The sequence below is a fragment of the Drosophila eugracilis genome, unplaced genomic scaffold (genome assembly GCF_018153835.1).
Source record: "Drosophila eugracilis isolate 14026-0451.02 unplaced genomic scaffold, ASM1815383v1 contig_90, whole genome shotgun sequence".
NCBI classification, from domain to species: Eukaryota; Metazoa; Arthropoda; class Insecta; order Diptera; family Drosophilidae; genus Drosophila; species Drosophila eugracilis.
Window position 1 is genome coordinate 5,261,198 of NW_024573812.1, and position 16,357 is coordinate 5,277,554.

The window sequence follows — 16,357 nt, forward strand, 5'->3', positions numbered from 1 at the left end:
GTAAACTTGCCGCCGGTTGTTTTTCGGCCTGTTCTTGTCAGCGTGCCAGGCAAATGAGTTTACGAGCAGGACAGAAAAAAAAAATAATAATAAAGGAAAAGGAAAAGCGAACAAGGAAAGGAAAACTAACTTTGTGCACATCTTACTTAGTTACAGGCCTCCCTTGTTTTCTCTGTTTTACCCCCATGTTCGACCCTCTTCGGCTGCTTTTCGCTCCCCTTTTTGGACTCTGGAAAAGGATACTCTACATGGGGTCAATAGGTCTATAACTCCCTGCTTAAATGGGGTTTTTAATAAAGTGGTTCTGGCATAACTTTTGGATTTCTTTAGAAGATGCAGAAAATTCTCAGTTTTTAGTCGGTAAATCAGACTAAATGAATATTAAAATTAGCTACATTTTAACCTGTTGATAAATTAAACTTTTTTCTAAGTGATTTCCATGTGTATTCCATGTGACCTATTTAACATTTCATAAAGAGTGTGAAAATGTTCGTCTTAAACAAAGTTGACAGGCTCTTTTGTTCACATCCTATCTTTAATGTCCTCGTGTTCGCTGGCTGGGCCTGGGAAAGCAAATTTCAAACATAATGAGGGTCAAACAATATTTGTGATTTGGTTTTTTCGAGGCAACAAGAAGGGCTCTGTTGTTCGCGAGGCTGCTATTGTTTTTCTTTTTTTTTCTGCTGGCCACGAAACAACATTACCAGTTTGTGTACATGGAGGGGGAACATATTTAACCTTTTCGGAGTAAGGGTTAAGTCTTTAACATTTTTGTCAGGTTCACTCAGATTTTTGCCGGCTATTCATTTTTATTTCGACATTTATTTGACAATATTTGTCTTTATATTTTAAAAAGGCTGTGACATTTAACTGTGAGTTACCCTGCTCATTATAAATGTTTAAAAATCTTTACTAGTGTCAATTTATGTAACGTGTTTATTCAGATTGGTAGAACTACATTTCATGGCAATTGGAACTTTCTAATCTAATTCAAACTGTTTTCTTGACAAAAATATGTAGAAATTAACTTTTGGTATACAAATTATCATTTTTTATTATTTGATTGCTAATGGGATTAAGATAGAGAAGCCAGAAGCAACGCATTTATTAAAACATTCTTTGATATTATCTATTATTATCATAAAACGTAAACCTTTTGCTTTCTATTGTTTTAAACTAGGCGCCATTTCCTTTCTATCGATTACTTGTAGCGATATTTCGATAAGCTTCAAGCCTATGGTCACACAAATGACAAGCGACACCTGTCGGGAGGTAGCTATAAGTGCCTAAAATGCTGCCATGCAAAAAAAAATATAATTTGGCGGGTCTTTTAAAATTGAATTTGTTTTTGTTACTTAAAATATGGAATTCTATTGTTTTTAAGCCTCTAGTTACTAACTTGTTTTATATTGCATTTTTTTAATGAATTTATAATTATGGTTTTGGAGCTTACCTAAGCGTAGACCAAGTTTATTCCCTTTTTCCCCGTCTTATATCACGCTCTTTTTACTTCTCTCCCGCTAACTCTCTTTCTCTCTCTTCCTGCCTCTGACCAACCACCACCAACAGGCGATAGCGGCGGCATTTGAACTTTCAACCCCCAAAAAGCCACGTGCTCCTGCAGCTTTTGGCCTCCTTTCCGCGTACGGCAATCAATGAAAGTGAAGCTTTGCCCAATTTAAAACCCGCTGCCAACCGAAAAAATTTCCATGCAGAGTCCTGCGTCAGTGTTTCTCCGAGTGTGTGTATGTGTGTAGTGGAAGTGGTTGTGCCTGCGATGGTGGTGGTTCACCACTGATTCGAATCCACCACGCCAATTCGCAAGCTTCGCGCGGCGCCAAGCGATTTGGATTCAGTTTACAACGGAAAGCACAAATCAACGGTCGTGAAAATCGAGCAAAGCTCCGTGTGAAAAACGCAGAAAATTCGTCGAACGAAATTGATATCGAGCGTTAAGCTGGCTTAAAGCGGAAATCAAAGAAAGAAAAAATTCAGTGATTTTCCAAAGAGCGCGCGAGTGTGTGTATCTGTGTGAAAAGTCCGCTTGAAAGTAGCCTGGAATTTTAAATCCCACAGCCAAGACAAACTTTGGTACGGAACAAAAAAAAAACCAAGGCGAAACTTTCTGCCTGACGTGTCCTGCCCACTAGCACACACACACACACACAGACGAACACATCCCAAAGGACTTCCTCCCTGTCCTTTTCTCTCTCTCTCTATCTCTCTCGCAATATCTCTGGTTCACTCTCTCTCTCTCTTTATCTCCTGTTCAAAAAAAACAAAACTCGAGGTTGGGGATGCACGTGGAATTTTGTGAAAACAGTGAACTTAGCTTTATGTTAATTTTGCTTGTTTCGTGCCCTTAGCGCCAATGTAAATCTGCATTTTTGTGCATTCTAAGCGAATTCGCATTCCAAAAACCAACAAAACGTCAAAATATCTGCTAAATACATTCAACTTTTGCACGTTGACATTTAAACTACAATATCTGTATATATGTTTTAGATATATAGTACATCGTAAGAACTTGGGAAAGCCAAATCAGATTTTGGCAGTGGAAGACCATTAATCACTTGACTTAACGGTCAGCGTAAACAAAAAATTTTAATTTGATTCCTTAAGCGTTTTCGTTTGAGTTGATTTGCTAGGTTTTCTTTTTATTTACGTTTTTCAATATAAGTGGACCAAAAAAAAAATTAAGAACTCTTTTAAATATGTTTTTTTTGAGAATTTTCCATTTTGTTTATTTATTTAACGGTTTCTAATGCTACGAGAGGATTTTTATAATCTAAACCATTGATGAAAAAAGTACAAAAAGATCTCTCTAAGAAGTATCTATTAAAAACTCAACACGGATAGTAATCAATTTTCTATAATAAAATAATAACAAACATTTCAAATCCATAAAATATAAATTTTTAAAGGTTTAAAAAACATTTCCCCTTTCTGAATTCTCTTTCTCTTGGAGATTCTGATAAAGTGCATTGGGGCTGGCAATGGCATTGGCCGAGGGGATGTTTTGGGCCACAAAAAGCTCAACCCTCCCCCAACGACCTCAACAGGCCAACAGTTGATGTTGATGCTGTGCCAAAAAAACAGTGGGAAGCACAAGAAATTGAACTTTGTGCCTGTCTGATTGCATTTTGCTTCCTCACTTCGCTCTCTTTCAGACACCCTCTTGCCATCTCTCTCTCTCTCTCTGTCTCTCTAAGGTGAGAGCGAAAGTTGCCCATGTACAATGGGTTTTTATATATATGGTCTATATAAGGTACTGGGTACACTGGTATTTTGGCAATCTTCTCGGCCAGACAAGTGCACTGAGTCCGCCTGAATCCGGGCAAGCTGACTTGCCTTCTGATGAAAAATTAATGTTGTGTTTGGGTTTGGGAGTGAAACACTTGCCACTTATCGATCGCTAGTTTGGGGCAAAAGGTTAAGTTGCACAAAGGAATTATGAGTCGAGGAAAGGGTTTGGCTTTGTGATAATAGATTATAGTCGAAAAGGTTGGCCACGCCCTAAAATGTCTTATTAATCATTAATTATTAAGATTCAAAACGATAACCGATTCGGAAATATAAGAAACTATTTTTGGTTTAAAGTATAAAAACAAATTTAAAGTCTAAATAAATGTTTATTAAAGCTGACATTTTTCCTTAAAATTAAATTTCCCAGTGTACTTTCCAAAGGAAGTTCTTTTGTTTTGCTTTGTTAAATAATAAAATTGATAGTTTATAGTTTCTCTGAATGGTATATATTAATTTCATTGCAAAAGCAACAAAAGTGAAAAGATTAAGGCTGAGACAAAATAAATAGAAAAAATGTTTGAGTAAGCAATCGGTAGACACTTCCGAATAAGTTAGTTCATTATATTCAAAAATTACTCTACTTATGTATAAAAAGGAAAGGCAAAGTTGCTGTGCATATTTATAAATTTCTTAGTAAATTCAATTTACTCATTAAATTGATTTCTAAAACTCTGCTTGAAATACTATATAATCGGTGGAAATTTTCCATAGTTCCTCTGCCTAGCACATCAGCTGCGTTTATTTACATAATGTTGTGGCAAAACAAACCTTCCTTCCTTTGAGAGGCAGCTGACCAAGGTTAAGCATGCGTAAACAATCCGGATGGGGAGCTCCGTGGAAAGTAATCCAACACCCATGACAGGGGGATATCCCTATTATCAGTTTAAAGTGCCTACACAATAGCTTTAGATTCTAAAAATGGACTGGCGCCGATTTCCAGGAAATCCACAGCTTCGACTACCACCACCCAAACTTGAATGCATTCGAAGGCTGGGCATCAAGGTCAGACGGAAGCGGAAGTTGGGGGAGGTTTTTGGAGGGGATTGGGGAGGAGATAGTAGAGTGTCCTCGCCAAATTTCGGCGCAATTCTCGCGTTGGCGCCAAACGATGGCCAAATCAATTACCAAGAGCAAAGGGCGAAAATTGCATATTGGCAGTCAGCTAGCAACTTGCGCAATACCGCGCTATTTACGTTTCGAGTGTTTCCAAAAATAGCCAAAAATATGAATATTCTAGTTGGCATTTCAAAATTTACATTCAGAAGAAACATAGAGAAACGATTTGCAAAGCCGCAGCGTAAACAAAAGGCCAATAAAATGTGCAAAATCGATTGCGTAAACAGAGCAGAGTTTCATTGGCAATCAAATTGCATGATTTATGCAGAAATAGGAAAAGACAGCTGGCCCTCCCTCTCCATCCCCCTTGGGGGAATTCCACCTTATCCGCAAAGTCGTTCTTATCGATTTAGCCTGCAACACGCCATGTCATCAGATTCGCCTACTTGTTTTATTTCCCCCACTACTACTGCTACTACTATTATTTTTTCGAGCTATTTCGAGGGCACTTTAACCCGGGAATGAGCTTTAAATTCGATTCTCCTGACCCGCCAGAAGGGGATGAACTTTTGTCTTTTTTTGGTTTAACATTTCTGCCACGACGCAATAGGTTTTTGTCCTTTTTTTTCGCAAGGGTCCTAAGCTTTCCTACCTGTGTACCCAGTTGTTTGCTTTTTCGGTAAATTTCCATTCATTTAAATTCCAACCAGATGGGTTTTCTCTTCTAAATCCCCGAGTTATGTAAGCAGGGGAAGGCAATTCTTCAATTAGGTCCTGTCACTGCCAATCAGTCGCAATCTTGACCCCTCATTCAGTAATTTCCTACGGCAATGATTTAAGCATTGTGTTTGCCTCCACTTAGTGTGTGTGAATGTGCGGTATGGTGGGTGGGTTGGTGGCCAAGTATTTTAACCCATTCCAATGACAGGGCCATGGCCACATCCTGGCCAGAGCTTTATTTAGAAACGCCGGTGATTGAGCGTAAAAGAAAAGAAAAACCCACCCATCATCCACCCATTTAACTGCGACGCAAAAGGCAGCAGCAGCAGCAACAGCAACAGCAACAGCAACATCAGCCAGCACAACAATCACAGGACTTTAATATTTTCACACTCTGGTTTACGTAACAGCAATCGGATTGTGTAATCAGAGGACGAGACTTTTCCCCGGGAAAACTCAGCGGGGCGGACATGTGCGGAAAAGTGCATATTGGCGTCCTTTGATTATTGCCACTTTCCATGCAATTTAATCGGAGAGACATGCCAGCTGCCTGGCAGGGTATAATCCTTTTCGTTCTGTGCATCCGCATCCATGAGATACATTTTGTGGGTGTAACTAGATAAATATTTACACCGAATGGTTTGGTTGGGTATTGCGATTGCGGAAAACGTATTTGGAAAATGTGGCAGCCATCAAAAGACGTCATAGCGCACATTACGTATACGCAAGATATAGAAGAATAGTCGAAGAATATATAGCGTAGAGGTGTGTGCGCGTGTGGTTCGCCACCCCGCTGAAACCTTCCCCCCTGTAAGTCCATCAATGAAGCGGCAGGACGCCAAAAGCTCGCGAAGAGCTTTCTCTATTCTCTTTCAGTGGTGAATTGCTGCTTCTTGCCACACAGCTGCTGTTGCTGCTGCTGCTCCAAACAACACACCCATGGCTCTCACGCTCTTCGCTGTTCTGCTCTGTTCTCTAGCCCTAATTTACTACGTCAGCAACAGAGGACGAGCCTCCAAGTAAATGGCCACCACATAGAAACGCACGACCCATGGGCAATGTAACCCCCATTTTCGTGCCACCCACCATATTGCTCTTTTCTGTTTTTTTTTTTTTTTTTTGGTTTTCTGGTTGCTCTTTCAATTTGAAACGACCTTCTGCGGTGTTGGCTAAAATTTTTGGCTTTCCTCTACACCAAGCAACAAGGTTCAGGAAGTCACGTTTCGAGGGGGTGGGTGGGAGGTCATTGCGATTTAGTCACTCGTAAACAGTCCTTGGAGCTTTTGGTTTGTTTACTGCTGGAACTAAGGTTTTAATTAACCTTTGAACCCCCACATATGTACGTGCCCCAATTCGTACACTAAAACAAATTATAGACTTCATGAATGAATAAATATCTCTGCATCATATGGAAGTATCGGAAGAAGGCAGCTATACCGTTTTCCCTCGATCCATTTTAAGTAAAAGTTTAAATTCTTTTCAATAGGTATTCCCTAGAATTTGAACAATAATTTCAGGTGTAACTTATTTAGCAAACTAATCCACTAATCCTAAATAACTTAAGCCAGAAAATTAATAAGCATTAGACATTAACATGATTTCCCCTACCTCTATACCAAATTTGCATAATAATAAAATTACAAAACATGAAAGGTAGAGAAGGAATAGAAGCAGACGAAGGCGTGGGTAGACCGGCAAAAAGTTTCCATTAACCAGCAGAGAACCCGCCTAATGGCAAACAATTAGGACACAAATTGAGTTAGCAGCCACTAGAAGTGGTCTCAAGGACGAACCGCCACACAAATGGGCAAACAACAAGCCCACACACATATGGATACTCAAAGAGTATCGATCAAACAATGGGGTCTCAGTAGGGAGAATCCTGTTCGCGAATCCTGCCATTTCCTAATCGGTTGCTCCACTTTTCCGCAGACGGTAACCACGGACACTACGCCAGGGCAATCCGCACGTTGATGGCTGCCACCAAAATCATCGATGCGCCGCGCAACGGCCACGAGATGGCTCCACTGAACACACGGGCACGTGGCGATGGTACCCATGGTGTGACCATCGTTCTTACTGCCCCCCAGCGTAACTCCGTGCAATCGGTGGATATTCCTGGCAATGAGCCGGAACGTGCCGCCTGGAGCGGCAAGATGCAGTTCTTCCTCAGCATTATTGGCTATTCGGTGGGGCTGGGCAATATCTGGCGGTTTCCCTACCTGTGTCAGCAGAATGGAGGAGGTGAGTAAATTAAAGTTATTGGAAATTTAAGTGTTTTCTATGTAAAACATAGTTTAAATCTTAATAAGAAGTTAGTTTCCCTACTTAATGTCAATTAAGTCAATTCTAATGGAACTATCTTAGAAATTATACATAAAAGATAGATTTGTAAGATACTTTTGTAAATCATTTTATCTAAACTAAACTAGATATTTTGGCGTGCAATTACACCATCTACATTATAAGTTTCATAAATGCATGGAATTCGATGGTAAGCCTCGGATTACCTGGGCAAAAAGCGCAAACTGGAGCAATATTTTTCAATCAATGTCTGTTTGACTGCATGGGTCACCTGAGCGATAACGCTAAATTGGGTAGACCCCCGCCTGGGCCCCCTTGGCCGTTGACATGTGTCATATCCAATATCAGTTGGCCAACGAACTGCAGCTAATCAGGTGCACAGCTTTGACAATAACATTATGGGATTTAATGTGCACTAATTGCCTGGCTTTCGACGGCGGAAGGGCCTCAATTGGGTGGGTGGCCTTGGGTGGGGCACTGGGCGTAGGTGGGTGGGCACGCACATTTCTAATGGCGATTTAAACCCCACCCGGGTTTTAATTCAATTACAATTGACAGCCTGACCAGGCATAGAAGTTAGAATACTCTCCTGAACTAGTTAGTTGGCCAACTAGATATTTCCCATTCCGGCCAGAAATGCAAATTTCCGGATTGATTTGGATTGATTTTGTGTCATGTCACTTGTCAATCAACTTTTGCACGGAGAGAAATAATTGAACATCTATTCTATTGTATCTTTGGTTATAATAGGTCATTAGTTAGTAAAAAAGAATGTTATAAGGAAGTCATTACTTTCTATTATATGGGTAAAAAGGGTTTATTTGTATACTTTTGGGTACTTTAATAAGTGAATATTTTGAATACTAAAGGCATATATTAAATCATTTTTATTATAGTTTTCATTTATTCGTTTTCATTTCTACCATTATTTTTCATTTTCTACCATAAACTACCATAAACCATGATATTTTCCCATTTGCAGGCGCCTTTCTGATACCCTTTATGGTCATGTTGATACTGGAGGGCATTCCGTTGTTCCTCATAGAACTGGGAATCGGTCAGAGAATGAGATTGGGTGCCTTGGGTGTATGGAACACCATCCATCCCTGGTTGGGTGGAATCGGAATCTCGTCGTGCATAGTTACGCTGTTCGTGGCTCTGTACTACAACGTGATAATCACGTGGGTGTTCTTCTACCTCTTCAATAGTTTTCGGGTGAGTTTGTAGTTAGTATAGATTAAAGAATACCCTTTAACTAAAATATAACCCCAATAGTATCCGCTGCCTTGGTCGTCCTGTCCATTGAATGGTACAGGATTTGAGCTAGAGGAGTGCGCCAAATCTTCGGAGACGACGTACTTCTGGTACCGCACCACCTTGGATGCAGCACCGTCCATGGATGAACCAGGTGGCCTTAAGTGGTGGATTGTGCTCTGCCTAATGCTGTCCTGGACCATTGTCTTCTTCATCGTTATGAAGGGTATCCAGAGTTCCGGCAAAGTGGTCTACTTCACCTCGCTGTTCCCCTACATTGTCCTGACCATCTTCTTTATTCGCGGCATCACGTTGAGAGGAGCAGGAGCTGGGCTGATGCACATGTATACGCCGAAGGTGGAAAAGTTACTAGAACCAACAGTTTGGCTGGACGCAGCCACGCAGGTCTTCTATTCCTTTGGCCTGGCCTTCGGGTCGTTAATAGCGTTTGGTAGTTATAATACGCCCAAAAACAACTGCGTGAGGGATGTGCTCCTGGTGTCTGTTTGTAATGCCGTTACGGCCATTTATGCCAGTGTGGTCATCTTTGCCATATTGGGCTTCAAGGCCACCGTAAATGTTGACCGGTGTATTGCCAGGTGAGTGAATGGACGGACGACGGAGGGAGTGTACAATGGGTTGTACGCATCAGTGGGTCTAATATAGGTGGGTCATCAATGTGCTGACCAGTTGTAACCGGCACAGGGCAAAGAGTCTTTTATATCTATTTGCGTATCAATGAGTCGCCGGTGGCTGTCTCGGTGGGTGTATCGCACCGCCCATTCATTGATATTCGAATCGATATAGGGGTATATGGAATCGCGGTCGTGTCTGTCAATTTGCATCAATTAACGGACCCACGTTGAGTTATGCACAATTGCTCTTGAACTGACTTCTCCATCGGGTTCTAACCGATTTCAACTGGTCTTCATTGATTACTGATTATTGTTTCTTCCTTTTTTTGCCCCCTCTACTGCCTCTCAGTAACACGGAAATCCTGGTGAAGAACAAGCTGCTGGGCTTAAATGACACTCAGGGTTATCAGCATGCCATGAGTCTGCTGAATGACACTGAGCTAACTAGACTGCAATTGAGCGAATGCAGTTTGGCCCATGAACTGGATAATGTGAGTACTGTTTGGGATCTTCAAGCCTTAAGGTTTATATTATATATTATTGATTTATTTTAATAGGCCGCCGAGGGCACTGGCCTGGCCTTCATCGTCTTTACCCAGGCCATTGTTGAACTGCCAGGAGCTCCTTTCTGGGCCGTACTCTTCTTCACCATGCTGCTATCGCTGGGATTGGGCTCACAGATCGGCATCCTGGAGGGCATGCTGTGCACCCTATTCGACATTGACATTATCAAGCGGGTTAAGAAACAGCATGTCACTGGCGTGGTGTGTCTCTTCTGCTTCATTGTCGGTTTCATCTTCTGCACAGGTGCCGGGGAGTACTGGCTCAAGATGTTCGACTCTTTTGCCGGCACTATTGGTCTTGTCGTGGTGGCCTTGATGGAGATGATAGCTGTGATCTTTATCTACGGACATGAGCGGTGAGTTGGGTTTCCTTCTTAAAGTTGATCAGTTTCTTAGTAATCAACTCTCCTATAGCTTCACTGAGGATATATACCAGATGACTGGCTACCGACCTGGTCGTTACTGGCAATGGACTTGGCGGTACATTGGCCCCGTCATCATGGTCTGTATCTTGGTTTCGTCAGTGGTCTTCATGGTCATCAGGAATCCCACTTATGGTGCTTGGAATGCTGATTTGGTAAGTGGTTGATGATACTCCAGAATGGTTCTTTATGGTCCTTATTTTGTGCTCAAAGTTTATTCAATTTCTAACTTTATACCTTTCCTTTCCACAGGGTATGATTGAGCAGAAGAGCTACCCCAACTGGGTGATGGCCATTGCCTTGTCCATGATCCTGGCCGGCGTCCTGCCCATGCCCATCGTGTTCCTTATGCGTAGCTTCCAGTGCCTCAAAGTGGATCTGGATATCCACCAAGGATCAATCCGTCGTAACGAAACAACAGCCTCCACCAAGGAGATGATCGACAACGATGATGATGTAAGTGCAGATCTTGGCTCAAATCGGTTGATAAAACTTTCGATTCCAACTCGATTTGAGCTTTTCTTTGTAACATTCGTTGTGTTGTTAGGCTAAGATTACGCTCATCTCTCTCTCTCTCTCTATTTTGGTCTATACGTGTGACTAATTGTGTCTTTCTCTCACCTAACGAAACATTCCTCACTTTTGCGCTTGTTTTTTCCTATCTGACAATGCTTACATCCAAAATACCGAAATACATAATACCAAATCACGCTCATTGTCGTTCAGAATATGAGTCCGGATATGCCACCGCAAGATTCACTAGCGGCGACACGCTTCACAATTGGAGACTTTGAAGTAAGTTGTGACACGTCCTTCTGGATAGTATGAAAGGCTCTAGCCACTCCAGAAATCCCCTCAAGAAAACCTCCCGTCACCTGCACATCTCTGAAAACACTAAAGCTAATCCCACGATTCTCTGCTCTTCTTTCCCTCTGCTCCCGTGTCCACTTTCATTGGTCAATGTTTAGAATTAGAACGAACTAAAAGCGATACCGATACCGATACCGATACCGTACCCGATACCGAAAACGAAAACGAAGCCATGGATACGAACTTAAGTGCTGCGCCAAGTTTTAAAGAACCCCAGAGAAATCAGAAATCAGCCGAAAGTTAAAACTAGGATAGCTCTACAAAATAGTTCACTAAAAGCCTAAAGCATGGCCCAGAAACACAGAACACCGAACACCGAACACTGAACACTGAACACCCAGAGAAAAACTAAGGACATTCCTCGACTCAAGTAGAAACCAACTGCTCATCCTCGGTTACCAAGCAATTACCTGTACTCAATACCACTAAGAACTAATCAACGCACAGCAATTAATCGTAGCTAGCAAAACAATCGCAAATAGCTCTTTTAAACCAAAAAAAAAGAAAAACAAAAAGGAAAACCAAAAGAAAACTGATAAGGCCAGAACAATTATTTACAAAAACTTAAGTTTAGGGAAAAGACTAGCAAAATCGCTTCAAGGCTCAGCAGATGGAGTAGTAGGGTAAATGAGTGTACATAGTTATAGGCGGTTCTATATCATATAGAAATCCAATTGGCGGCTGATCTAATGGCTAACAAGCAGGTAAAGTAATGGAGAAATTAACATTTTGTTTGTTGGTTCGTTTGGTTGTGTTTGTTCATTGTTTCAATGTTTTTTGATATGATTCAAATAATGTTTAATATGCAACATCAGTGGCGGATCGAAGATTTCATTGTTTTCTTAAATAATTTATAATTTAAATAATAATTTTAAGCTTTTAAACAACCGAAATCCCTACCGATCCGCCACTGTAAAGAGCCATGTAATGTACATCTACTTTACATCTACATTACAGTTGCATTGTACTTAAGTTTCACTGGACTTTTAGTGGTTATTATTTGAAAATTCTGCCGTTTGGGGCCAGCCGTTGGCCGTGTAGAGAGCTTTCGCTTGAGCTTGTGTAGAATATCAAGTATACGCAGCGTGGTGTCAGCTCATTTGATTTATGTACTATAATTTCGTAAGCAGTTCTTGATTTCCTAGAGGACTCTCTGTCTGTCCGACCATTTATCTGCTTGACATGCTGAAGCCAAACTTCATCCACTTTTTCTTCTCTCGCCCCTCTTTCCAATCAGGACGACGAGGACGATGAGAACGACTTCAGTGGTCCGGCGTTGGGTGGTCATGTGAAGACCCAGAGCGATTTCTCCGATGACGAGGAGGAGGACAAGCCCATGACCATGCGGATGATGATGATGCGTCCGACAACAACAACCAAGACATCGAACGTGCTAAATGTGCCAACAAGCAGAAAGAACAACTACAAGAAGGATGCGTACGATGTCTAGAAGAGCCACTAACCAACCTCACTCACAGATACATAGATACCGATAAAGATACAGATACAGATACAGATACAGAGACAGATACAGGTAGAGGTCCAGGTACAAGTCCAGATACAGATACAGGTCCAGGTCCAGATGTGAACCGAAACGAAATGGCAAGTGAAATACTAATTTATCGGAGACGAGCGGTAAGACAGAGTGCGCGTTAAGCTGAGCGCAAAAACATTTATAAATATTTACTATAAGTATTTTAACATAATTTAAATCTAAACTAAGTAATTACCAGAATAAACAGCCCAAGAATTGCATTCGAGTGCGTAACTAAAATTGTTAAATCGTATTTTAACACAAACTGAACTCAACCCCGACAAAAACAAAAGATAAACTAAACTAAAATCTAACAAACTATGTATGAGTACAATGTGCCGCAGGATGATAGGTATTATCTAAAAACGGGTTGCTAAAGATCTTAATTCGATTATGTAGCATTTAGTTGGAATGCTTAAAGCTTTACCATTAGACACTTGAGCACACAAAAACTGAAAGTATTTCTGAAACCCCGAAAACCGCAATCCATGAAAATCCTTCACAACCACCCGCCACATCCCAGAGGAAAATGAAACTCTTCAATGGCAAACGCTTAATAGTCGACTTTTAGCCAGCGCATTTCCAAAGAGTTAAACTCAACATTTAGTTTTAGTATCTAGATTCTGCCGTTTTTATTTTGACCTCAAGTAGAGCTCAGACGACCCTTAATTAAATAAATTAAATAAGTAATCTTAAAGAAGTTACACACTTTAAAATTACTTCAAACTGGTTAAGAGCGTTGAGACACAATATTAACACTTCGAGTTCTAGTTGAGTTACACAAATACCTATACTTACTATATTGATTAGAGAAAAGATACATGGAATGTGTGATATTCTAAATAATATCCTCGATGTTTAGGTGTTAAGACTTGTCACCCTTATCCCTTAACCCTTAACACACTCACCCAATCTCATTCCCGCCCCCATTGAAAACCACTCAAGAGTATTTTCCCCACACTGACAGAGCTAAAACAAAGAAAAACAAAAACATGAAAAATAAACTGCTGTGAATAGTTTTAGTGGTTGTAAAGTTCTATCGAAGAAGGGAAACCATAAAGCGTCTAATATTTAACTAGTTATTAAGCGGCACTCCATTTATTCACAACTTGAGTTCACTCCACAGGATATTCCCTGTACTACCCATATCCAATTCCAATTCGGTTTCCACAAAATGGTTCTCATACAATCCCCCTCCAAACTTTCGCTTATTTCGGTAAGGCAATCGCAACACAGATTTTTGAAAACTGAAAACTGAAAAAAAAAACTGACAAAACTGAATCAAAACACATGGAATTTCGAAGTACTCAAAGGAAGGGACGGCAGAACGTTGAAGACAATAAGACATATATAGAAATATACTTATGATATGGCCCGTCGAGTTTAGAGAGATTTGTAGTCACCGACGCGGTAGATTTCCCCATAGCAGAGCAGGAATTTTGTCCACTTTTAACCATTATTTTTGGGAGATTTGTATCCATTTTGTACACCGCCAATCAAACTAGAACAGTTCCGATCTCGGATCCGTTTCAGCCAGCAGATTTATACGTACGTTTACATGACCGTAAAGTAAGAGGCCACCTCACCAGATTAATTAGTTGTCCCCAACTCCCCCACCTTATCCATTAAAGTCGTATCCTCGCAATGCAAACGCAACCGAAACCGAAACCAAAAATGAAGAAACATACATAGTACCAAGCCTAATTGTATAGTTTACTTGTTTACGCCACTATATATACGAGCATTAAATCTATATATATATATACAGTACATATTAATCTATATACCTAGCTCTACTATAAATATTGTATATCAATTATTGTCGTAGTGCTAAAGACCCGGACTCGTGTAAATTTGAATGTATTAAAACAAAACACAGAAACACTGCAAGGAGATGAATACTTATATGAAAAATTATTGTACCGTACGCAAGAAATTATTATTAATAAAGATATTTCATGATTAGTGCGTTAAGTTGAAGAAGAGCAAAAAGGAATTTGAAAGTGTGTTTTTTTTTTGTTCTTGGGAGGTTCTACTGTACCACAGCTGGCATGGCAGACGAATCTGCACGTCTTTTTTATGGCTTTTTGATAGACGACAATGCCTGGTATTTGGTTTGTTGTCCCCTGGTCAGAGCACCTTGGACCGGGAGCTAACAATTACCGATTAGGCTTATCGCCCAGGGGAAAGTTTCGATTTGTTATGTTTATTTTTGTTTTGTTTTGTTTTTGTTTTGGTAACATATGATTAGACAAGTCAGGCCCCTCCACTAGTTAGACTTACGTGAAGAACTTCAAGAACTTCCCAGCTAAAGAGTAGCTTAGCTTGACCTTCTCTATTGGCTATTTCGGTTAGTTGGTTTATTGGAAAGCAGCATCGTAAATGACATTGGCCTATAAATATGCTAACACTAAAACGATAATTCCCGACTGGAAGCCACGGTCGATATGACTGAAATGATAAGCGGAATGCAAGGGGGAAATATCAATTTATTAAGAGACTTCACTGAACGAAAAGTGTAAGGTTTTTGGTCATAAACTTTTTTAAGCAGCCAAAGACCGTTTGGTAAATCGGGATATCGATTGCTTGAAAATATTTGGAATATTTTTCATAGGTTTTGATTTAATAATTTGGTCAAAACAAGAGCTACAGCGATAAGAAAGACTGTTTTGTGCAGCTAACGATCCGAACTTACGATTTCTGTACTTGTCCGACTGGTTTAGGAAACTCCATTTTTTGTCAATTTTTTATAGGGGGTTACATTTGAATTTTTTGCGAAAAATGGCCAAAAATTATCATTTTGAGGTGTGAATACAGTTTTATTAGAAATTTAATAACGAGTTCAATGAGGTATTACTTTGTATATTTTGACTAATTTTTGACAATTTTTTGGTCCAGATACTGAGAACTTTGTGAGAAAAATCAGGATAAGGATTAATGACCAATATTTGGAATATTTTTTTTCGATTTTTGTTCATAAATTGGTCAAAACAAGACATACAGCCAAAAGGACAACTGTTTTGTAAAGCTGACGACCCGAACTTTCTACTTTTTTCCTTGTCCGACTAATTTGGGACATTAAAATTTTTTTCAATTTTTGCATTTTTTATGATGTAACCCCTTATCAAAAATGCAAAAATCGGCAAAAAATGAAATTTCTGAAATAAGCCAGGCAAGGACAGAAATTGTAAGTTCGGCTCGTTAGCTGCACAAAACAGTCGCTCTTTTAGCCGTATGTCTTGTTTTGGCCAATTTATGAACAAAAACCTAAAAATATATATTCCAAATATTGGTCAAAAATGTTTTTCGCACAAAATGATCAGTATTTGGACGAATACATTGCTAAAAATTGGTCAAAATATAAAATGCAATGCCTCGTTTATCGTAAACGAGTAAAACTGTATTCACACCTTAAAATGTAAATTTTTTATCAAAAATGCAAAAATTGCCAAAAAAACGTAATTTCCCAAATCAGTCGGACAAGGACAGCAATCGTAAGTTCGTTCTGTTAGCTGCGCAAAACAGTCGCTGTTTTAGCCCTATGTATTGTTTGAACCAAATTGTGAACAAAAACCTGGAGGAATATTCCCCATATTCTACAATATTCGTTAACCTGATTTTTGGCATAAAAACTGAATATTTTTAGCCAATACAATGCCAATAAATAGACAAAACATAGAAAAATTCCTTTAT

General features: G+C 39.9%; 1 protein-coding gene across 2 annotated transcripts; it reads left to right on the forward strand.

The window, feature by feature from the left end:
- Positions 1–1,873: 1,873 nt before the first annotated feature.
- LOC108113020 (sodium-dependent neutral amino acid transporter B(0)AT3) lies at positions 1,874–14,660 on the forward strand. Of its 2 annotated transcripts, XM_017223447.1 has the most exons (10): positions 1,874–2,091; positions 7,015–7,326; positions 8,369–8,601; positions 8,662–9,239; positions 9,625–9,766; positions 9,833–10,194; positions 10,253–10,415; positions 10,513–10,716; positions 10,987–11,055; positions 11,229–11,812. In XM_017223447.1, the coding sequence occupies exons 2-10, from the start codon at positions 7,056–7,058 to the stop codon at positions 11,232–11,234; spliced, it is 2,028 nt and encodes a 675-aa protein (XP_017078936.1). In that variant the 5' UTR covers positions 1,874–2,091; positions 7,015–7,055; the 3' UTR covers positions 11,235–11,812. The 2 variants fall into 2 exon arrangements, with proteins under 2 accessions (XP_017078936.1, XP_017078935.1); XM_017223446.2 differs by lacking the exons at positions 10,987–11,055; positions 11,229–11,812 and adding an exon at positions 12,368–14,660.
- Positions 14,661–16,357: the final 1,697 nt, after the last annotated feature.

Coding starts and splice junctions, on each gene's coding strand:
- LOC108113020 (XM_017223446.2), top strand. CDS start 7,056: ATGGCTGCCACCAAAATCATCGATGCGCCGCGCAACGGCCACGAGATG. Junction 9,240..9,624: donor GTTGACCGGTGTATTGCCAG/GTGAGTGAATGG, acceptor ACTGCCTCTCAG/TAACACGGAAATCCTGGTGA. Junction 10,717..12,367: donor TGATCGACAACGATGATGAT/GTAAGTGCAGAT, acceptor CTTTCCAATCAG/GACGACGAGGACGATGAGAA.